General features: G+C 53.7%; 2 protein-coding genes across 7 annotated transcripts; both read right to left on the reverse strand.

Annotated features, from left to right (window-relative positions):
• On the reverse strand, positions 1 to 8,198 carry ELMO3 (engulfment and cell motility 3). The gene is made up of 19 exons (XM_066557780.1): positions 8,126 to 8,198; positions 7,221 to 7,320; positions 6,965 to 7,116; positions 6,805 to 6,883; positions 6,374 to 6,424; positions 5,892 to 6,014; positions 5,606 to 5,737; positions 5,231 to 5,335; positions 4,618 to 4,726; positions 4,269 to 4,405; positions 4,013 to 4,176; positions 3,776 to 3,888; positions 3,419 to 3,523; positions 2,994 to 3,076; positions 2,720 to 2,800; positions 2,335 to 2,543; positions 375 to 470; positions 229 to 288; positions 1 to 116 (listed from the first exon to the last, which is right to left on the reverse strand). Exons 2-18 carry the CDS (start codon positions 7,308 to 7,310, stop codon positions 273 to 275), a joined length of 1,845 nt encoding a protein of 614 aa, XP_066413877.1. The 5' UTR covers positions 7,311 to 7,320; positions 8,126 to 8,198; the 3' UTR covers positions 1 to 116; positions 229 to 272.
• A 1,321-nt stretch (positions 8,199 to 9,519) lies between these two features.
• E2F4 (E2F transcription factor 4) lies at positions 9,520 to 21,785 on the reverse strand. 6 transcript variants are annotated; one of them, XR_010784322.1, is made up of 11 exons: positions 21,609 to 21,785; positions 19,686 to 19,795; positions 19,045 to 19,208; positions 18,511 to 18,552; positions 15,831 to 15,892; positions 15,406 to 15,691; positions 14,835 to 14,999; positions 13,684 to 13,731; positions 12,105 to 12,149; positions 11,263 to 11,792; positions 9,520 to 10,166 (listed from the first exon to the last, which is right to left on the reverse strand). XR_010784322.1 is itself a non-coding variant. In XM_066557656.1 (10 exons), the coding sequence occupies exons 1-10, from the start codon at positions 21,783 to 21,785 to the stop codon at positions 11,677 to 11,679; spliced, it is 1,215 nt and encodes a 404-aa protein (XP_066413753.1). In that variant the 3' UTR covers positions 9,520 to 11,676. The 6 variants fall into 6 exon arrangements, 5 of the variants coding, with proteins under 5 accessions (XP_066413753.1, XP_066413754.1, XP_066413756.1 ...); XM_066557656.1 differs by having other exon boundaries at positions 9,520 to 11,792; XM_066557657.1 differs by lacking the exon at positions 13,684 to 13,731 and having other exon boundaries at positions 9,520 to 11,792.
• Positions 21,786 to 22,292: the final 507 nt, after the last annotated feature.

Raw genomic sequence — 22,292 nt, forward strand, 5'->3', positions numbered from 1 at the left:
TTCAGGTCAATTCCCCCGTCGGCAAGGCTGCCATCGTCTGTGAAAGACGGCTTTGCCATGGAGTTCATGGACCGGTAGCTGGTGCCGTAGACCACCAAGCTGAAGACGAACGCGACCTGCAACAGGGAAGCGCTGTCAGCTGCGATGGCCGCGAACCCGGGGCCCAGGAACGAACCCCAGCCCGGGTGCCCCCGCCGGGGCAGAACAGAACACGGTGCCGGCGCTTACCCACGTCCAGGCGGAGGCGGCGGAGTAGAAGATGACCAAGTTCACTACGGCGTACACGGCCTGCGGAGAGAACACGGCACAGCTTTCCTCGTCTGCCCGCTCCCAACCCGGCCCCGCGCGCCGCCGGCCCGCCCGGCCGCACTCACGGAGGCTCCCAGGATGATGCGGAGGTAGAAGCGCAGCGTCTCCCGGTTCTCCTCGAAGATCTGCTTCTTGCCCTTGGTGCCCGCCTTCCCCTTGGGCTGCGGAGCCAAGAGAGGCGGTCAGCGTCTCCCCGGAGTCCCGGGCCCCGCAACCCCGGCCCCGCACTCACCGCCATGGCCGCGCCGGCTCCGCGCTCCGCTTCCCGCGGACGTGACGCGACGGAAGCGGCGGGACAGAGCCCCGGGCGGGCGGGACACAGCCCCGGGGCGGGACAGAGCTCCGGGGCGGGCAGGACAGAGCCGGGGACGGGCGGGACAGAGCCCCGGGACGGGCGGGACAGAGCCCCGGGGCGGGCAGGACAGAGCCGGGGACGGGCGGGACAGAGCTCCGGGGCGGGCGGGACACAGCCCCGGGGCGGGACAGAGCTCCGGGGCGGGCGGGACAGAGCCGGGGACGGGCGGGACAGAGCCCCGGGGCGGGCAGGACAGAGCCGGGGACGGGCGGGACAGAGCCCCGGGGCGGGACAGAGCCCCGGGGCGGGCGGGATAGAGTTCCGGGGCCGGGCGGGCTGGGCGCGCCTCGGGTCGGGAGGGGACGGCCCTGCCCCGCGGTCCTCCCACGGAATCGCGGAATAGCGAGGCTGGAAAGGGTCAGTTGGTCCAACCTCCCTGCTCAAGCAGGGTCTTCCCAGAAGTGGTTTTTGAATATCTCCGGTGAAGCAGACTCCAAACCCTTTCTGGACAAGCGAACGGGGAAGAACTTCACTGTGCGAGTAACAGCGCAAAGGAACAGAAAGATTGTCCAGCATGGCACTGGGACCATCCGCAGTGCTCCCGGCCATCCTGGGCTGGAAATAGCCTTCGCTGTAGGGAGCTTGACTCTGAGCCTGCACCTCAACACCAGGAACAAGATCTTGCCAGCCAAGATCTTTTAGGCTTCTTCATGCACAGCTCCCACAGTGCTGCCATCCCAGCCTTACCCACTCTGGCTCCTTTTGACCCTCAGTCAGCCTGAGCCCTTCACCAAACCTTTGGAAAGGACACGGCTCCGAGTTCTCCACAAGTGTTTATTGTCCCAATACATAGGAGACAGAGGCACGGCTGGATCCCCACCGACCTGTGGTTGTGTTAGCACAACACCCTTGGGAGGAGCTGCAGGCACGAGGAGGTGCAGGGCACTGGGGTGGGGCTGTGGGGCCGGGGAGGAGGTAGCTTGTGGTGCAGTAGTGCAGCAGCATGGCTGAAGTGTGCAAGTATCTGCCCCAGGTGGGGAAGGCACTGGAATTGGCACGATGGGCACACCAGGGTCTGCTCCTCACACCAGGCTCAACTGAATGGTGGTGGGAAAAACAGGCTTGTACCCTAATCACCCCCATTCCAGGAAAGTGCAGAGGGCTCAGCAAAAACACCTTTCAGTGCAGGAGGGACCTGGCAGGGCATCATCCCCTGGAGATGCCATCTGCTTGACAAACTTAATGGAAAGGTGTGTTCCATCCTTTTTCTAACCACTTTGTTGTCCAGAAAGGATCCCCTACACTGATAGCGAAAGTGAGGCAGTGCAGATTGGTACCTTTGTAGTGTTACTCCCCCTCCAGCTAAAACCAGGGCTGCCTGTACCTTTATACCAGTCCACATCCTTGCCCCCTCTGCCCAAAGCCTGGCTGCAGTGTGGAGGAAGCAGTGCCACCACAGAGGGGTTTGACTGTCTGTATTTCATCTCACCTCCCCATGGCAGGGGGGCAGAGCAGCCAGGTCACCCCCCCTGAACAGGAGACTAATGCTTGGTGGCTCATTCCCATGCTCTTGCAGGAGGCAGGACACAGGCAGGGAAGGGTGGGACACCCAAGCCCCCAGCAGCACCTGGCCTGTCCCTTTGGGCCAGAGATGAGGGACAGAGCCTGGAGGGAGGAACTTGATTTTGAGGGGCATAGAGGGTGGGGACAGGGCACAGGGAGGAACTCACTGCTCTGCATGGCTGAAGTCATAGCAGAAGTTTAAGTTGCTGGGAGGCTTTGGGATGGGAGGGGGATTGTCAGGAATGCTGACGTTCTCCAGGTCCAGGAGCCGCAGCTTGAGCTCCATGGACAGCAGGACATCGAGGTCTGTCTGTGTTCTCTCACTTGTCATCTCCTTGCCCAGAAGCACATTCAGCCCATCCGTCCAGAGGCAGAACTGGGGAAGCAGAGCATGGGCATCTCTGACACCAGCCCTGGGCAGCCAGAGAGCCCATCTCTCCCCTGCTGTGGCTTCCACCCCCCAGGGACACACAGAGCTCACTCCCTGACTGCTGTGCCCTGGCACCACGTCTTGGGCACTGTGTGCCACCCCAGCGGGCCCCTGGAGCTCACCTCGTACCGGGTGGGGGCAATGAAGTTGAGGCAGTATTCCTCCACATCGTGCACAATAGAGAAGGCCAGCTCCAGGACATCCTGCAGGGACAGCACAGGGGCTAGCTGTCTTCTCAGCTGGACTCCTCCCAGCCCTGGTGGGGTTCAGAGCAGGAGCTGCACCCAGCCTCCTCCTCTGCACTCCAACAGACCCAAGAGGTCTCTGTCCATGAAAGCACACAACATGCCACCATCCACCCACTCCCAAAACCCACTCCCAGTGTGAAATGCTGACCTTGTTCTGCTTCCCAGAGCTCTTCTCCTTTGTGTGTGGACACTCCTTCCCCACCAGCAGCATCTTCATGTCTGCCACAGGAACTGCAGCAAGTGGAAGAGCTATGAATTCCCTCTCCCTCTTCCCGTCCCTCTCCTCCTTCAGGTCCCCCATGTGCAGAGCCCAGTACAACCCAAATGTGGGGACTCACAGCCATCCACAGCTTGGGGTGGGGGGCTCAAGCCACTCTGCAGCACCCTTTGGGAAGCCAGTCTGGCCCAGCCTGAACTCCCACAGCTCCCAGTCCCACAAAACCAGCAGACACTGGGACAGCTATGCAAAAGCCAAGCAAAGGGGCAATTCCCACCTTAAGGCAGTCTTAACCTGGAGGTTATCAGAGGGCTCCCCTCCCTCCTTCCCACCCTCTCCTTCTCTCCATCACCTACTTTTCTCTGTCAGGCTCTCGATGGGAGGAGACTGCACCCCCTCCTCCACGTCCCCATAGTGCAGCACCTTGTGGTTGGGGGACAGGCGGCAGTACCACAGCTTGTCTGCAGCAGAAGAGCCATGAGAAATTCTCAGCCTCCCCTTGCAGAGATGCCCTTCCCAAGGGGCATGGAGCTGCCCCCTTATCAGCACTCCCCATTCCTCCCAGCCCATGGGACAGCCAATACCAGCTGTCCAGGGAGTTGGGCATTCTGCTCCCACAGATTAACTGGGACTTGCCCAGTGGCAGGGGACATGGGAATAAGCCTCTGTCCCCCTGCCAGGCCCTCCACCCTGGAGCAGGGTTGTGCACCCACCCTGCCTGCGGCGGCTGCTGATCTTGCGGAAGAGGGTTCCCTCACAGAGGTGCAGCAGGCGCTGCTGTCGGATCAGCTCCAGCAGCTCCGGCTTCAGCTTCTCCCGCAGCTCCCTGCAGTGAGAGCCAGCACAAGAGGAGCACAGCCATTTCAACAGGCACTCACTGACCTCCCAGCCTGACTGTCCCTGCCCCAGGCCCCCATCACAGCTCCCCTCCCTGCCCACAGCCCACTCACAGCACAGGAACAGCCAGTGTCTCCTCCTGGTGCAGCCGCTCCGTCTGCCGCAGCTTCAAGATCTCGCTGTAGTTCAGTGTGTTCACTCTGGTCTTGAACAGCTCCAGGGACGTGGGCTTGAGGGACAGGGTCCTGGTGATTTGCTCCCGCACCACCTGCATCACCTGCCAGGCCCAGGACGTCAACTCCAGTTTGGCAACACTCCCCAAATCCCTGAATTTGTACTCCCATCCAGGGAAGAAGCATCCCCCCATACTTTGTCAAAGTCCTCCTGAGTTGCTCTCATCTCCTTCCAGGTCTTGTTCACCAGTTGGATGCAGATGCAGAACAGCTCTTCAAAGAAATGATCCTGCCCGAAGAACATAGGGTAAAAGGCCTGAGCTGTCTCCGAGCCTGTGGTGAGAAGGACAGATGAAGCCAGACTCCTCAGTTTTTCCAGGGGATTTCAGTGTCCAGGGAAACCTGGGTATTTCCCAGCCCTACATCCCCTTCCCATGCTGTCAGCCATGCCAGAGCCTGGTGGCCACATGGATGCAGTCCCCTGCCCTGGCAGTTTGTTCCCCAAGCAGCAGGGCAGGGAGAAGGACAAGCTTGGGCACACGTACACGGCTCTCCAATGTGCAGGATCTCGCAGAGGATCAGAGTGAGCTGGATGCTGCTCCGAGCAAAGGGACACTCGTGTTTGTCTTCCCGGCTGCTGTTCTCGAGGATAAACTGGAGAAGAGGGCCATAACCTCATGTTACATGGATTTGGAGGGCTGCCCTAACAGTGGGTGTCAGACTTGCCACGCTCCTCCTGCATTCCTAGTTAAGCTGTCCCCCCAATAGGTGAAGCCATCTCTAACACAAGTGACCCACTCTTCCCAAAATCCAGCCCCAGCCTCCTCCTTCCCTTGTGGCAGTGTAGGAGTTCGTCACAGGCACTGCAGGTTGGACCATGGCTCATGCCCTGCTGGCTTTGTCCAAACTGTCCCAGTTTGCTCAAGGCCTGGAAACCAAGCTGTGAGCAAACCCTTAAAAATTATGGGGACCCTTCAGAGGCACTGGCCTCAAATGGCTTCTCCCACCCACAGGAAGGACTCATCTCCATCTGAAACAGAGCAGGGACACTTGCCTGGGTGTGGCCAAGGACAGATCAATCACAAAGAAAGGAAAAGAAGGTGGAGATCCACCAGCACTTCTCCATCAGGGAGTTCCCTGGGAGAGCACAGCACCTACCCTGCTGTAGGCATTAGGGGTGTTCCTGGAGAAATACACCATGTTGTCCAGAGCAAGGAGTCCTGGTGGGACGCGGCGGAGATCCTCTGCTGGGTTGCTGTTGTTCTAGGACGACACAAAGGATGCAATTTAGCAGCTGCTGCTTTGTTTTTCAAGCAGCAGTGTCTTCCCAACACAGCCATGGTGTTTGCCTTTGAGTCCCAGCACTCCACAGCACTCGCTGTTCAGGAGTGCTGAGGGAGCAGAAGGGAGGTACTGCATGGTGGTCCCTCAGCACCAACAGGGACACCTGGCTCAAGGAAGCCATCAGAAGGTGCCACCAAGAGCATGTGGTGGAGCCAGCGTGGGGCTCAGGGGGATGCAGGGGGAACACACCAAGAAGCCCAGCTTGCGGAATTCCTTGGCACACAGGGATCGCCGGCGCTCGGTGCTGAAGGTGCCAGCAGGTGCCTCACTCTCCAACTCAAAAGCAGCCTGGCGCAGGGACTGGAGCAGATCCCGCTGCTCCTGGAGGGACAGAGGAGAGAGGGGGATGCCAGTGAGCCCCACAGCAGCAGGTTTTCCCACAGCAAACCCAAATGTGTTGGGTTCACCCAAACGTGAGCTACTTCCACAGGTGGAAGAGACCAGGTGCAGATTTGCAAGGAGAGTACTCCCAGACCTGTGAGTAGGGATCCATGGACATTTTCATGCGATGCTCGCACAAGTTGAGGCTGACAGACTGCAGCACGTACAGATAATGGGCCATCTCATCCCCCAGTGGCTCAGGGCTGTGGATAATGTTCTACAGGAGATCATGAGACAGAAGGTTCCCCCATGCTGCTGCTTCCAGTCCAAGCACAGGACCCAACAGCCAAATCCCAGCAGGTCCTGCTGCTCAAAGGGGTGTTGGGAAGTGGGAAACTCCCCTTGGGGTTGGACAAAATCTGTGTGCACTGAACTGCAGGCAGATGGGGGTGTAAGCCTGGGCACGTGGGTGCCAGCAGAGCAGCACCCATAGGCATTCTCAAGGAAGGGGTATGGGACAGACAAGCAACCCAGCCAAGCATGGTCACCAAAGGCTGGAGCTCAGGGGACAGGGCCTGGGGAGAAAGGACAGAGAATGAAGCACAGAGCAGACCCTTGCACAACCCCAGTCCTCACCTTGTGGATAAACTGCCTGATGTTCTTCTCCCTCAGGTAGTCCATCATTTCCTAGGGGAAAAAAAAAGGCTGTGTGACATTCCCCAGCTCAGCACACTAGCACTTCCCCCCAAAAAAGGAGGAGGCAGAGTGAGGACATAGACTTTAAACATCTCTGGGCACTTCTTGCAGCCCTGCCATCCCAAAGAGCACAAACCCCACAGCAGAGGACCCAACTGCCCAGGGTCCCATCACAGGGGGCCCCACCCTGAGAGCTCAGATGTGCCAGGGGCTGGGTCATTACAATCAATGTGCCACCACCAACTGTGATACTTCTGTCATTTGAGACAAAAAGTCCTGACAGCTGAGGGCTCTCAGCAGAGCACCCCGCTGACAGGGGCACTGTGGTGCCTGACTCTGCAATGCCACCACCCTGCCATGGGGGCCCTCACCTGCCGCTCGGTGTCGGTGGCGCTCAGCAGCAGCGCAATGAGCAGAGCCATCGCCTTCAGCTGCAGCTGGGCATTTGTCCTGTGGGAGGAAGAGCAGGAGGATGTGAGAGTCACCAGCTCTGAGGAGGGGGGTGAATGGTGCTCTGGCCTCTCCACTTACACCTGCAGGTGGGTGAGAAGGCGGTCCAGTGTCACTTCTTTTTTGACCACTTCAAAGAGGAGGCGACTGGTAGGCACCATATTCTCCAAGATAGACAAGGAGAGCTGCTGGATAGATGCATCCACTGCATTCATGTTGACATAACTCACTATCTGTGAGACACAAAACCATCTGTCAATGGCAGGCTGAGCCTGGAGAACAAGGATAACAAGGGATGCCACAGGCACAAACTGTGGACATTGTGGAAAACTCTTACCTTCTTGATGAAAACTGTACTAAGATTTTCCCAGGAAACAAAATCATGCTCCATCAGCTCTGTGAAGGCTTTGAGGGTATGAGCCAGCATCTCCCCTGTACTGGAGGGACAAATGAACAAATACAGTGAGGATGGCACCAGATACCCTGCTCCATCCTATGGTAGTGTCTCTGCAGTTGAACATTGGTGGGCATGTTAGAAACAGCTAGGGAGGAGAGCAGTGAGCAGGAGAAAGGAAAGAGACTGTTGGGTAAGAAAACAGACTTCACTTAGTCATCCCAGGAAGTTGACTTGCCCAGGAAGTCAAGGCAGGGTAAGTTCAGTAGTTAGAAGCTGCATCACCATGGTACAAAGATCACTGCAGACAAGCCCTCAGGAAAGCTGAACCACCCTATATCCCTCCCTCTACTTCCAAGGAACATGTGCTGCATTGCCTAGTTCCACATTCTCTGTGTGACAGGAGCTCAGAGCAGCTGCACCATCACATCCTGAAAGAGTGACACAGGCAGTGGTATTTGGCAACCAGGGTTTTCTCAAGCTCCCTGCAGAACTCTTAAAGCTAAAACCTCAGGGCAGAGGGATCATTCAGGGTGGCAGGAATGAGGAGCAGCACTGGAGGCCAAGTTGATCACAGGAGGTTTCCTGGTAGCAAACCCCATGAGGCTACAGATAACCCAGCCAGGGAAGGGATGGAAGGTTCAAGTCTGGGCACGTTCACAAGGAGTAAGGACTGCATATCCGTGGGGACCTTCCCCTGGCAGCCAGCATGCAGGGACACAGCCACAGTACAGGCATCAACAAGTCAGGAACACAAAAAGTCCACTCCAACACCCAGCTTGGAGCTCATGCAGCATTAGCAAGGGAGAGGAAAAGTCAAGGACTGCAAGTCCTGTCCTGATACTAACTCATTCCCTTCTTCTACAATAGAGTAGATTTGCTTCAAGCCATTCCTGCTGATGAACTCTTGAGCAAAGGTAACGTCGTGGGAGAGGCTTGCAAGCTTCTTCAGTGAGTCAGTCTTCACATCCACATTCTTGCTCTGGATCCCAATATACAACTGCTCTGCTTCTTGGTCCTACCAGGAAGGAAAGAATCAACCCAAAGGGGCTCATCGAAAGACAGCGAGAAACTTGAAGGTGGCTGTAAGAGCTGAAGTGCAAGTTTTGAAAGGAGCCTCAGGCTAGAGCAGCCCCTGTAAGGAGCTGGACCAAGAAACAGAGCCACCAGAGCAAAGACCAGGTGAAGCTGAGGATGGAGGCCAAACTGGCATGACACCAACAACACTTGATGAGTTGGCCCCCACATCCAAAGCATTTCAAGATGATTTAATTTCTCTTTAAACTCCCCCAAGCTTTGCCAAGGGAAAATGAAGGCTGAGACATGTCTCCTGCCTGTGTTATTTCTGCCTGGTGTGAGGCACAGAGAAGAGCCATCATGAGCTCAAGCCACAGAGGCAGTCAGAGGCAGAGGGCTCAGAGCACTCCACTGCAGGGGCACAGAGCACCAGAGCACACAGCAGAGGAGACAGGGGGGCAGAGGCATGTACCGGGGAGGTGGTCAGCCGTAAAATGCTCCCGTTCTTAATGTCCCTGCGGTTCTGTAAGGAGAGAAGGAGCCGGTGAGCCGGTGGGCGCTGCGGCGGCGGGGCCGGGGGCCGGGGGGTGTCTCACCGACTCGGTGATGTAGGTCTGCCGCCCGTCCGCGTACTGCAGGGCGTAGCGCTCGGCGTTGGGCAGGCTCCACCTGCGGCCAGGGGCAGCCGGTCACAGCCCCGTTCGGCTGGTGCCGGCAGCCACCGGGTCACCGCAGCCCGATCACGGGCGGCTGTCACCACTCGCGGGCAGCGAGTGCGGTACTCACGCATCACAGACGTCCTTGAGCACTGAGGCGAGCGGCTTGGTCTGCGAGAGGGAGGCCGGCCGTGAGCCGGGGCCGGGGGCGCGGGGAGGGGTGCGGGGGTCACGGGCAGTACCTGCTGGAGCTCGATGAGTTGCGGGACGGCTCCCACCATCTGGATGGCGATCTTCACCACGTCCTTGGGCGGCGGCATGGCTCCCGCGGCGGCTCCGCACCGCCGGCAGTTCCGGGTTGTTGCCGCCGCCGCCTCCCCTCACGAAGGGCCCGGCCGCCGCACCGAGGCCTTGCGCCGCCACCCCAGCCCCGGGCAGGCCCGGCCCCCTCACCTGAGCTGACGCGGGTGTGGCAGGACCCACCTCCGGCAGCAGGACAGGGCCTCCTGCCGGGAAAGGAACCCCATCCCCTGGGCTAGGGCAGAGAGGAGGCACAGGCTGGGGCAAGGTGAGAAACTCTGGAAAGTTTTTGTTTATTCACGTCAGAGAACACTCTGTACAAATATGACAGGCAATTTTCTTCCCTTGAAAAAAAAAAAAGTATAAAAATAATCTTTATATATGAATCAAAAGTTCATTTGCAACTGTAAATTTTTCTCTAGGTATCCTTTTCGGGAGGTCGTCTAACTGGTGGTGGACATGAACACTGGGAAGGAAGGCAAGGGCCAGGCAGTACATGAAGAGCTTGAGCTACACCAAAGCCACGGAGCCTTGTCAACAGGCAGGACCAAGGGATTCCGGTCAGCTTCCACGTGGAGAGGGGAAGGTTTAGGGACAGGCAGGATGCAGGCTGGAAGTTCACCCGCCAGAGGGGTCTCAAACCTCAGCTGTCTTGCCAGCAGCAGCTGCCAAACTCGTGTCCCATTGCTCTTCCTGAGTTGTTCATGCTTTCCCCAAAGAGGCTGCCAGTGCTTTGTTACTGCAGAAATGAACAGTCCTTGTGGAGGAGTCCCATGCAAAATGAGAGGGCCTGAGGAGCCACTCCAGGGACACAGGTCCCAAGCACATGCTCTTCTCACCTCTGCAGGCTCTTCATACTTTACATCCCTTAGTGCTGGTGCTGCAGCTGGTTGTATAGGTCACGGGCAGTGAGCAGCTACGCAGAGAAATAAAACATCAGCTGTTTAAGTGGATGGCTGGAAGCTCCCTGGGTGCAGCAGCCAGCCATGGCCTGGCCTGGCTCTCTGTTCAGCAGTTTGCAGAGCAGGAAAGGCAGGACAGCTGCTTCCACTGTGGTGGCAGGAAGATGTGCAAAACTAAAGACACTCACAGGATCTGACCAAAACCCAAAGTTGGGGCTTGCAAAATACAATACAAATTCCATCAGGACATTTTTACTCCAATTAAACTACACAAGGTCCCAGCCTGGTACCAGCTGATGATCCTAAAGAAGCCAACAGCAGACCTTCCGTTACAAAGCAATGAAGAAAACGTTGAGGAAAAATGATGCAGAGAAGGCATCACAGCAGGTAACGACCTGCCACAGGATCAGGAACTGGGAGTGTGGGTATGGGCACTAAGGGAGCAAATTCAAATATACAGAAAACCTGATCCTGAGAGAAAAAGGGGTAAAAAAAGCTCACTATTTTGACAACACCTACATAACCTGTCACAGCAAAATACTACTGAATTGTAACTGCTTGGTCACCTTTCAGACAGTTGCAAGTTCAAGTGCAATGGTTGGAAAAACCCAGCTATTTGCAAATATGAGCAAGCTCTGATGTCTCTGGAGTACCTTACAGGCACCAGCTGAAGCAGTCTTATCCTTTGAAACATCTCTTCAGTCAGGCAAAACCAAAAATTAAAAACAAAACCATACTGGCACCTCTGCTTTAGCCCTGCAGAAACAGCACAGCTGCTGGACAAGGAGCTGGAGCCCCTGGGGCTGTGCATCAGAAGGCTGGTGAAAGCAGATCCAACATTCCTGCTGATGCACCAACAGGGAAAGGCTCAGTGCTCCTGGGTCCTACAAGGAGCACTCAGCTCCTGAATCCTACTAGGAGGCACAGCTGGCTAAAAAAAAGTGCTTTTTGTAAAACATACTAGCTTGGTCTGAAGTCACTGAAAGAAATAGACACTTTGGTGCCATTTTTTTTTTTTCCCTCTTGATGCCTTTTGGAAATAAAACTACCCCAATCTGAACCACTAACACAAAGAAATCTAACAAACAACCTCTGGGCTTGTGAACTGACCATGGTATTGGGGCTCCTTGTAGCAGCTGGTAACTAGGAGGTGCAAAGTGCCTCTGGGAGTGCAGGAAAAACCAAGGCATGCAGATTGGAGGAAGCTCAGAGAGGCACGTGGGCAAATTCTGCAGGTGAACTGGGAACACTCAAAACACAGAGCCTTTGAAGTGAGGCCCAGGATCCAGTGGAGAGATGCGGGGGGAAAGCTGCACGTGCGTCTTGCACGTGCACCAGAGAAGAAGCAAACTACGGGGAGGCTCCCAGCCTGCAAGTCCACATCTCTTGGTTCTGAGTCCATTTGAGAGCATCTCTGAATGATTCGGCCATCGAGCTGTAGCACAAAAGGAATCCAAAAATAGACACTTTCCAAAGAGTTACAAAACAGTCCGTGTTTGCAGGGCTCACAGCCGCACTGAGAAGTCAGAGGTTGAGGACAGGCACATCAAAGAGGTCACAGACACCTTCACTCTCATCCAGGTTGTAGATGTAGTCGTGATCTCCAGGTGGAGGGGAGAGGCGGAGCAAGGGAGCAAACACTGGGGAAAGAGAAGCCCAGGGTTGGTTACAAAACTCAGCACTCCCACCCCAGCTGAGAGCTGCCAATGGCACTGAGCAGAGCAGCCACCTCACAGGAACAGTCTTTGAGGTGTTTTCAGTCAGCCTCACAGAACTGAAGAGACTCCTGGGTCTCACACCTCTCTCAGGGACTGGCAGGACAGCAAGAACTGAGTCTGTGTCCAGAGCCCAGAAAAGACGAGGGGAGTCTGCAGTCACAAGGCTGCCAGCTGGGTGAAGTCACACAGTATGGTCTTCCTCCCAGAAAGGCCACACCATGACAGAAGACTCACCTTCAGATGACATCAGCTCTTCCAGCAGCTCAGAGTTCACACATTCTGGGGAAGAGACAAGCGTGGTAGCAAAACAGTCTGCTCTCCTGGTCTGCTCCTGAGTAGTTCCCCACTTTCCCCACCCTTGTTATCCCTTCTCTGGCTAAGGCACAGCATGTGCAGCAGGCGGTGAAAGGAAGCTTGTGCTTAAAAGAGATAAAACCATGTAGTAAAAGTAATTCCAGCACAAAACACTATGAGAGAACTCCAGCTCCTGTGGCTTAGATTGCACAGCCTTAAAGCAGCTGCCAGCACCAGGGCACCATGACTGGGATCACACAGAGGATGAGAGGCTGCATGGAGTGTGCTGCAAGGACCGTTCCTCTGAGCTCTGCTGTGCTGTTCTCTTCCAGTCCTGAGTGTTGCCTCTGTAGCTGTTGACTCTGTTTTGTCCTTTGCTCTTGGATTTTTTCATCTTCCCCCTCCAAACTGGGAAGAATACTCCATAAAACCACATACTTTACCATAGAAAGTAAATATCTCCTTTACAATAGCGTCCACACAGTGACACAGTAGTGTTCTTTGGGTAAGTTAGATCTCCTACACGGCTGGGGCTTTGCAGCAGTTTATATCTCACATTGTGAATTTACTCTTCAGATGTAATTAGACATCATCAAGACTTCATCCACTATCTGCAGCAGAGGTGCTGGGCAAGGAGGAAGGATGTTCTCCAGGCTGACTGTGGAGCCCAGGGCTAAGAGCACACAGATTGGAGACTCACATGTGTCTGTGTTTGGGTCTGTGGAGACTTTTACCCAAAGGCAGCACCTTCACAAAGCATCTGCTAGAGCATGGAACCAAGGACAGCGGTTGTCCATCTCCTATGACTACCAGTGGAGTGCTTGGGTGTACTTGGCCCTGCCTTGCTGTGGGGCTACAAAGTATTTGGCCAGCAGTGAAGAGAAATAAATGTACTGATAAAGTTTCTCAGTTTAGGTTTATGTCAGACCAAATTCCTTCATGATTTCTGCCCTTAACCCAGAGTCTGTCCCACCATTAGGCAGCAACCTACAGATATTCCTTGGGCAGAGTCAGAACTCCAAACAAAAGTAACAGCATCTCCCTCCCCTCCTGCTCCAAAATTACCAGCTCCTCCACCACCACCACTGAGAAGTATTTTGAAGAGAGAACACTATCTCCCCAGATTATTTGCTTGGATTAGCCTTAGGCAGCTAAAGCTGAAACAAGACTTAGCAGGGATTTTTCTTTTCCATACTGCTGACAAGCTGAAGCAGGAGCATGGAAAGGCTGAACATGGATTAGCATTGGCATGGGGACAGGAAAGCCCTTGCTGGTGCACTGCAGACAAGATCTAACAGAGGTTGCTGGAAACATGGAGACAGAAAAATACATACAAAAACCAGTAATTTTAAAAGTGCCTAACTACTCTTTAGTAGAGGGCCAGCAGCCACCAAAGACCACAAGCACCTTACAAAACCACATCCACAAAATAATCTAAAAGGGAGCAAATCAAACAAATTGTCCCTTTTCTGTGGATAGATGGGTACAGAGAAAAGCTGTGGTCAGGGAATGAACGTACCTCTCATTGGATCAAACATCTCTGACAGCTCTTTGGGAAGTTCCAGTACTGCAAATACAACAAACCAGATGGTTTGGATCATTACATGAAGAGTCTGAAATGCTTTACAGCAGAATCACCCACAAACCTACTGTGCTCCTTACACACCCAAATCATCCAGAAAGTGTGTTCCCACACTCCATGTCAGATATTTCTGCTGCAATGACAAGCAACAAAACACTTGAGCTCCACTACTTTAAAATAAATTTGTAGGAGCCCTGGGACATGAACATGTTATCACAGTCAGCAGCTGTGTCTGTAAACCTCACCCAGTACACTGCCCTGATTACCTTGTGTAGGATGGGGACATGCCTTTGGAGAGGCACAGTGATAAGATATATGCACATCCAAGGCCTAATTCCACAACCAAGATGACTCCACAGCTCATGCTGCTCTGAGACACGCCAGCAGCAGAAGTGAAAAAAGCACTGGGTGAGCTGTGTTTGAATAAGATTTCTTCTTCTAACCATAACCTAACCTCGAGTGTTTCTGCAGGGAAGTTGGGCTTCAAAACATTCCAGCAGTGTGGCTTACCTAGAGGATGCTTTTCTCTCCTTGGGCCAGCCTGCCATTTCCTGGCATAAAGCTCCAGAGTTCCTTTATTAAAGCACATCAAGGAGCTCCCCAAATACATACTGCAGGGTCACTAAGAACACAAGATCACTAAAGACAAATGAAGTATTCCTGAGCAAAGAAGGAAAAGGGAGACGAGCTCTCCTAATACAGAAAACTCCCCAAGTTACAAAGGTGCTCTCAGTGGTGGCTAAAAATTCTGTAACTTCACGCAGTCTCAAAAATAGGACCTTACTCTACAGAAAGGATTGAAAGGGAATAACCTGACACGTAACAGCAGAGACATGTGTCATGAGGGTGTCCTTTGCAGATTTTCTAGTACTGATGTCACAGAAAGCAGCAGGACACTAGACAAGACACAGTCACCTTGTCACCATGTTTCCTGGCAGCCTCACAGGGCAATGCCTACTCATCCTTTGCAGACTGGCTGACAGCAAAGGCAGAATGGAGTTCAGCTCCTTCCTCCAGGCCCAGCAGCCTTTCCCTCACTCCCAGCAGCAGGATTTTGGAGCAACACATGAAACAAGCAGCACACTCACCTCCTGTAGGGTCGGGCTTGATGGGCTCAAAGGAGGTAGAGGTGCTGGGCAGGACAGAGCTGCTGTCCAGTGAGGCTGAGGACTGCAGCAGCTGCGTGTCCAGCGCCGCCGGCTGCCCCTCGAAGTCACCGCTGCCCTTGGCCTCTGCCGCCGGGACATCGCACTCTGGGAACAGCCACAGACACACCCAGGAACGTCATCTCCCACCAGCCCAAAGGCAGCTGCAGCACACACTCAGCCCTTGCTGGCAGTGCTGGCCAGGTGGCTACACAGGGAGAAGCTTTCCTGCTTTTCTCCAGGTCCATAGTTGGACATATTTCCTGCTGATCAATGAACCTGCATGACCAGCTTCTCCCCTCCAGGTTGGCACTACCTGCTGAAGCCAAGTGCCTCTTCTCCCTGAGCACAACCAGTCCCACTAACCAAGGCCAAAGGAAGGGCAGCAGCAAAGGCAGCAATGCCCCTCTGCCAGGAGCTCTCGATGCTGCACATTCAGCAGTGCCAGCCCCAAGGAATGTACCCTGCTCTACCAGCCACCAGCCCATTTCTACCTCCTGTAGCTCCCTCTCACCTGTGCCTGCACTTTTCTGTGTGGGAGGCCCATGGTCCTGAGTGCTGGTGGGTGTTGGTGTGGAGGGCTGGGTGCTGCTGGGAACAGAGGCCTCCTGGAAGTGGGCGAGTGGTGGGATTTGTGGTTTCGAGGGTGCAGCTGCCTGGCACTGAATGAGGTCTTCAGGGGGAGGGACAGGGAGTACGACAGGAGGAGAGCTCCAAGTATCTTTGTTTACTAGGAGAACATCAATGGGACCACTTGTGCTCTTCAGGTGGATCTGGTATTTCTTCTGTCCATTTAGGCCCTGAAAAAAACCAAAAGCAAAACACAGACTTACATTAAAAACCGTTTTCAAATAGCATATCAATTTTCCACAGGGAAAACATACATGTACATGCACACACACAGAGCCCCTGCACTTTGCCCATGAATTTATCACTGACCTCAGGAACAGGAACCTCCAAACGTGTGCCTGATGGGGCTCGAATCACAAGGAGGGTGTCTCCTGTGAAAACAGAAGCAGTCAGGGCTGTAATGTTAATTAAGCACTGATAAAGAACCCACCTCAATGCCCCTTCCTCTCCTGGCAATCCTCCATGGAAGGAAGCCATCTACATCCCAGCACATCATACAGCTCCTAATGCCTCGGAAGAACTAGCTTAAATTCCCTCTTAAGAACATCTGAACCCTAAGGGAAGTATCCTTCATTCTGCTGTCACAAGCTTTTAGATGCGAATTAGAAACAAGAGAGCTGCACTGCCAGCAGAGAGATGGGGTTGAACCAGGCTCAGAACCAGGCTGCCAACCTCAGGCTGGTGTCCCAACACCTGACACCAACACTCCCCAGTCTCTACTACTAGCCAGAGCTGCCTTGGTGGTACTGGACCCTTCACAGAGCCCAGCACATGTGGGGCTGGAAGCCAGGCTGACAGCATCCTTCCTTTCCAAGTTCTGCAGCTCCTTAAGACCTGCACCCTAATAACTCAACAGTCACAGGCAAGCAGCTCCCAGCCTGTATCTGGGTTTAGAGAAACATGAACAGAGAAATACCAGAGCTGTGAATATCTGACATATTTAGATCAAGCAGCTTGCAGCTTTCACTTTGAATGTTTAAGCTTTAGTGTGGTTAATATTCACAATTCCCCAGTATTCTGATTAAGCTTCACGTGGTAATTAACACAGAAGATCCCCAGAGTGATGAGAAAGAGTGGACAGCAGAAAAGCACATCCCTTAATTTCAGGCTGGCAATCAAAAGTCAGGTCAGCAAAAGGTAAAGGGATTAAAAACAACATGGGATTTGTCAATTGGATGGGGCTTGTTTAACAAATCTACACTTAAGAAAAATGTAAAGACATTTAAAATGCATAATGAAGCTCAAAGGCACCAGCTCAAGCTGTAAGAGCTGTCAGTTTCAGAGACAGGTGCTGGGTTTGTATCTTCTTTGATAAATATGTCCCAAATACTTGTACAAAAGAGCACCCAGTAGGTTTCCACTTCCTTTTTGAATCTGCAAGTGCAAAATGCATCACAGCAACAGATGCAGAAATTAGGTTTCCCAGTCACTAAAACTGACTGGGAAATTTTTATTCTTACTTCTCTCTTGTTTTATTCTTACTTCTCTTCTTTCTTTTTTAATTAATCTCTATTTGACAAGAGTCCAAGAGTGGAAATCTTGGAGCAAGCCAGTTCAATAGCAGTCAATGAGAAAAACCAAGAGCTGAAATTCAACCTCCACCACAGTTTGAGCACACAAGAGGTTTAACCAAAGAACCTCTGTAAGGCTCAGATGTTCAGGAGAGGAAAAAGAATCATGTAAGGCATATCCATACAGGAAAACTGGACAGGCAATGGAAAACCATGGATGAAAGCCTCCATTCTAGAGGGAACTGACACCTACCCTCAGTAAGATCTAATCTCTGCATGTTTTGGTGAGGTCTGACCTCAAACACAAAGTGGTTTACAAAAACCAGGTGCAATGAAATGCAAAACACTCAACCAGCCAAGCAAGGAGCTGTTTGCTGGTCTCCAGTAAACTCTTCCAGACTGTTACGAGTGATCTGGCCCCCAGCACTCTCAAACTGAAAACACAATCCCTGCCCCCAAAAGTGCAGCTTCAACCAGAAGAAAGAGCAAAGCCAAGGGGTGGTGATGCAACCGTTACACCAGCAGGAACTTGGTGAACAAGGAAAGCACAAAGGCAGTGACAGCAAACAGAGGAGCTGATGAAGTGTAGGGTGAGAAAAGTGCTTGGAGGAGGTGAGGAGAGCCAGACACAGGTGAGATTATGCATGGCTGGAGGCAGCCAGGGTAAACAGCTTCAATCTCTGCAGCAGCTAAGCAGCAGCAGGTTGCCAGGTCAGGAGAGGTCAGGCACCCACTGAAGCAGAAAGGAGCTGTGACTCCACACCACTACAGCTGGGAAAAGCAGTTTATGTACTGAGGCTGCCCCACTGCCTGCTGGCCACCAGGCATTAATCTGGTCTTACATCTGTCATTAGAATTGGCAGCAGAAGAAACAAAGACTGCTGTGGGTTTTCTTCACTTTTGCCTAGAGACAGAATATAGGACTTCTGATACAGCCCCCCCAGCTTTAGGAATGAAGGGAGTGAGAGCAGAGAAAGTGGTGCATTCCCTTCTGTCCTCTGCTGTCTCCTTCCTGCATTCTTGTTGGCAGGGGAAATGATGTAGCTGAGGGACCACCTTTAATACTATTTCCCCGTTTACACCATGGTTTCTACTGTGAAATAAAATTTGTTTCCTGTCATTAGAACACTGCCCACCCAAGCCCTTAAAATTAAGGGCTTCTAACATAACACACATACACCCAACTGTGAAACCCAGCAAGAAGACTTCCTTAGGAGCAGCACCTCTATTCCTTTAAGCACAAGTAAAAGATATGGCCTGTCCCCTCTAATGGAGACAAGAAAGCTGCAACTCAGGGGCACACAAACCCAGGACAGCATCAGAGCTGACATTACATTTCACTTGATGCTGTTGGCCAGCCCACAGTCTGCTCTGTGGGCTCTTTCTTGGAGAAAGGAGAGCAGCTGGGACAGACTGACAGGCCTGCAGCATCACATCTTTACAACAGTGCACCTTATTGAAAATGAGCATTTCCTCACCTGTGAAGCACTTGCAGATATCTTCATGTGTCACATATGCTAATGTTCCCAAGGTTAAGGAGAAAGGCTGCAGCTTCCTGCACAGACAGAGAGCTCAAAGCACCTGGTGTTTCCTTCCTGAGCACAAGGAACACCATTCCCAGAAGGCTCTCCATGCCACACTCTGAAGTAGTCTGCAGGTGAGGTCTGCAAGCTCCATGCCTGTCAGAGCTGACATCCTGAGATAGTTAAGCCACAAGAGCTGCTCTGCACTCAAGAAAGTGGCACCTGTGACTCAGAAAGAAGCACTTTTCTCATTGTGGTAAACATTACTGTGTTTTTTACTTCCAAAAGCCAGAGGAGAAGCTGGATGCAGAGAAAAGCAGGTCTCCAGGCTGGACAGTTACCCTAATTTCAAACCAAGGTGCTGCCTTTTGACCCTTTCAGTGCAGCTTCTCCAGCAGCAACAAGTCAGCACCCACCAAGCCCTCAGGTCTCTGCTTCCCAGCCCAGCAAGTGAACATGGAGACAGAGCCATCACTTCACACAAAGGATATCGACTGTTCTGCATGTCTTCTGTAACATTTTTGATGCTCTGCTGAACCCACATCTTCTGCTGCTCCAGCTCCTGTTCCCGCTGCTCCAAGTCCTCAATGTCTGCCTTCAGCTCGATCAGTTTGTGAGCTATTTCACGTGTGTTGCAGCCAGGACCCACCCCCCTGGGTAAAGCAGAAATGGGTGAGATATATCAGCCTCCTGAGGCCCCCAGACCAACCCCAACCTCTCTGCCAGCCTCTTATTCCCACCTGTGTCAAACATCAATGCCAGATTGCCTGGAAAGCCATGTCTGTACCCACTCTAAATCCCCAGCTCCCAGCACAGCAATGTTTAGTACACCTTTCTATTTCCCACAGTCTAGCAGGACTCTTCCCCACCCCCAGTGTCATGACAGGCATCTTTTCTAGACCAAGGCAGTGCAAATGTTTAGCTTGTACCAAAATAACACCTTTGCTGTAAGAGAGACACCATACATACTTCAGCTTTCCTCACTGTGCCATCAGCACAGCCCAGCTGGGGGAGGCAAGAGCATGGACCACTGAGGAACCTCCCTCTGCACAGGGCATTTTAATCCCACTGTCACTTAAACCTGCACTAGAAGGGACCTGTGAATGATTTAGACCATCTCTGCCACTCACTTCCACTGGATACTGTTCTTGGACTTCTTCTCGATCAACCCGATGCCTTCCAGGACATTTGTGATATCGTAGATCCGTCGCTTCTGTCGCACAGCCAAGGTATCTGCAGCCTGAAAAAGGTTAAGACACTTAATTCCAAACTCTCAGTCATGTTTAGCTCCTTCCTGCCTGGCAGATTAACTCCTGGCCAAGTACTTTGCTCCCCATTTCATACCTCTTCTGTTCCAGCGTTTCAAGTTACACAGCCATGTTCTTGATCTCATATGACCATTAGAAGAAGTCACTCATTCTTCTTTTTTTCTTACCCCACAGCCTCCCCACTAAACACAAACCAAATTCCAGCACTCCTGTTTGCAGTGGATCCAAAAATCACCATTCTCCAGTAGCAAAGTAGTGCTAGAAAACAGTAGCTCAGCAGCCTAAAAATTCAGTGCTCCCTTGGGTAGAGATGGAGATTGGAAGGGGAATGCTGAGAGCTGTCTCTGCAACACTTCAGTGAAATCAACATTCACAAGGTCTTTTCTAAAGCTGATCTGATGCCACTTGACAAAGAATCAATACCTTTACAAGAGACTCCTCTGTTTGAATGACATGATTCCAAGTGGAGAGTAAACATGAGCAAGCCTGGGGCTTCCCTGCCTTGCTCACACGACCCTTTTCCCCTCAGGTTTCAGGACTCAAGGAATGGAACTGTTTCCACTACCATACAGCAACCTGGCACCAGCAAGAGTTAATGTGTGCACAGCCAGGACCAACAATGGCAGTGGCAGTGCAGACAGAGCAGGTCAGCACAGGAACCATGTCCCTGTCACCCACCAGCGAGGGGCCAGGACTTTGGATACCCTGCACCACACAACTACATAAATCACACTGACCAACATGAATTCCCCTAATGGACATTTGAAGCACAAAGATATTGTCAAATTCAATGAGAAAACAATTTGGCACAGGCATGGAGCCAGGAAACTCCTCCAGCCCTGCATTATTGGGGCTTTCTGGCACTTGCCTGTCTCACACACGTGCCCACATTAGAGATGATTATATAAACCACAGCAAAGGAACTTCCCCTACAGGAAAGGCCAGAGATTAAGTATTATACATTGCACTGTGTTACTTCCTCTAGGTGAAGATTTTAAAAATATAGAAGCAAGAAGCATTCACACAGCACTTCTCCACTGCCTAAAGGAATGTGGGAAAACCTCTGGCAGGTGACTCTGACCACACTCTCCCTCCTGGTGTGTGCCGGGAGGGTTAAGTGCTGTACGGACAGTTTCTATAGGTGTGTGTTTCTGTAGGTGTCTGAGGTTTTGGTGCCAGTCACCAAGTAAAGGGCAAGAACACAGAAGAGAACAAGGTGGTCAAATGGTTCTGCAACTGAAGCACACAAACACCTGCAATGTATGGCAAGGTCCTGGGGAAAAAAGAGTGCCCGGGACAACCCGATGGGGTGGGGAGAAGGGCTGGGAAGGAGGAGCAGGAGGGGCCGGGAGGGCGGCCAATGCAGAGCCCTCTGTGCACGGCCGGCAGCTCTGCCGCACCCCCAGGTACCCCGCTTTCCGTGCACCTAGAAACGGCTGGAAAACCCTCCAGGATCATCGATCCCAGCACTAAACCCCACCACTGAACCATGTCCCTAAGCGCCACATCCACAAACCTTCTGACCAGGGACAGTGACTCCACCGCTGCCCTGAGCAGCCCATTCCACCAGTGCCTCACCACTCTTGCTGTGTAGAAATTTTTCCTGTAATCCAATCTAAACCACCTGCTGCACCGGGCGCTGCCATGTCCCCGTTCTCCCCTTCCAAACCCGCTCCAGCCGCCGGAGCCCCGGTCCCGCCGGATCCCCGCTCTCCCGGCGGCCGCTTCCTCCGAGCCCAGCCCCGGGCCGGCGGAGCCCGAGCCCCCCGCCGCCTGCCCCCGCACCAGCTTGAGGTCGAGCACGCCGTCCTTGGCCTCCTGCAGCAGCGACACGAACTTGGTGGTCAGCAGCCCCAGGCTCTTCTCGTGCCGGCTGGGCGCGCCCGCAGCCCCGCTGCCACCCCCGGGGGGCTGCGCCCCGCACTCCGCCATCTGCCCGCCGCCGGCTCCGGGGCCGCGCATCCGCTTCCGGGCCGCGGGGCTCCCCGGGAACCTCCGGGGCGGGGACGGCGGCGGGGCGGGGACGGGGGACTCCCCCCCCCCCACCGCCTCCCGGGGCTACGGAGCTGTTCCGCCTTGCTCCCGGTGTTCCGGCAGCCCCGTCGGTCTGGGGGAGTAAAGCCAGGGGTGCGTTCATCCCCTCGCCGTTCTGCGGTGCCAAAGTCAAACTCCCGCCCTGTGGTACCGAAGCCGAAGCTCAGCCATGTACCAGCTCTCACCGCCCCGCTGACAGGGGCGGTTTGCTGCTCCAGCACACCCAGTGCCGGGGGAATCCTCCAGCCTGTGCCCGGGGAAGGCAGCTTGTGGCAGGGACACATCTCCAGGTCCATCCGCAGCCATGGAGGTGCATCCCCACGTCCTCGCCTCCGGGTCAGGCTGGCACAGCGCATCCCTTCATGGTGGATCCGCCCTCGAGTGGGCTCGCACTGTGGGTGCGCCGGGGTCTGGACCCCGCAGTCCTCCCCGAGC

This window comes from Molothrus aeneus, chromosome 11 (assembly GCF_037042795.1).
Source record: "Molothrus aeneus isolate 106 chromosome 11, BPBGC_Maene_1.0, whole genome shotgun sequence".
In the NCBI taxonomy this organism is placed as follows: Eukaryota; Metazoa; Chordata; class Aves; order Passeriformes; family Icteridae; genus Molothrus; species Molothrus aeneus.

Coding starts and splice junctions, on each gene's coding strand:
- ELMO3 (XM_066557780.1), bottom strand. CDS start 7,310: ATGCTGGCTCATACCCTCAAAGCCTTCACAGAGCTGATGGAGCATGAT. Junction 6,425..6,804: donor CCACCGACACCGAGCGGCAG/GTGAGGGCCCCC, acceptor TTTTTCCCCTAG/GAAATGATGGACTACCTGAG. Junction 2,801..2,993: donor GCTCTGGGAAGCAGAACAAG/GTCAGCATTTCA, acceptor CTGTCCCTGCAG/GATGTCCTGGAGCTGGCCTT.
- E2F4 (XM_066557656.1), bottom strand. CDS start 21,785: ATGCGCGGCCCCGGAGCCGGCGGCGGGCAGATGGCGGAGTGCGGGGCG. Junction 15,000..15,405: donor ACAGAAAAGTGCAGGCACAG/GTGAGAGGGAGC, acceptor GGCTGTTCCCAG/AGTGCGATGTCCCGGCGGCA. Junction 13,732..14,834: donor CAAGCCCGACCCTACAGGAG/GTGAGTGTGCTG, acceptor TTGTATTTGCAG/TACTGGAACTTCCCAAAGAG.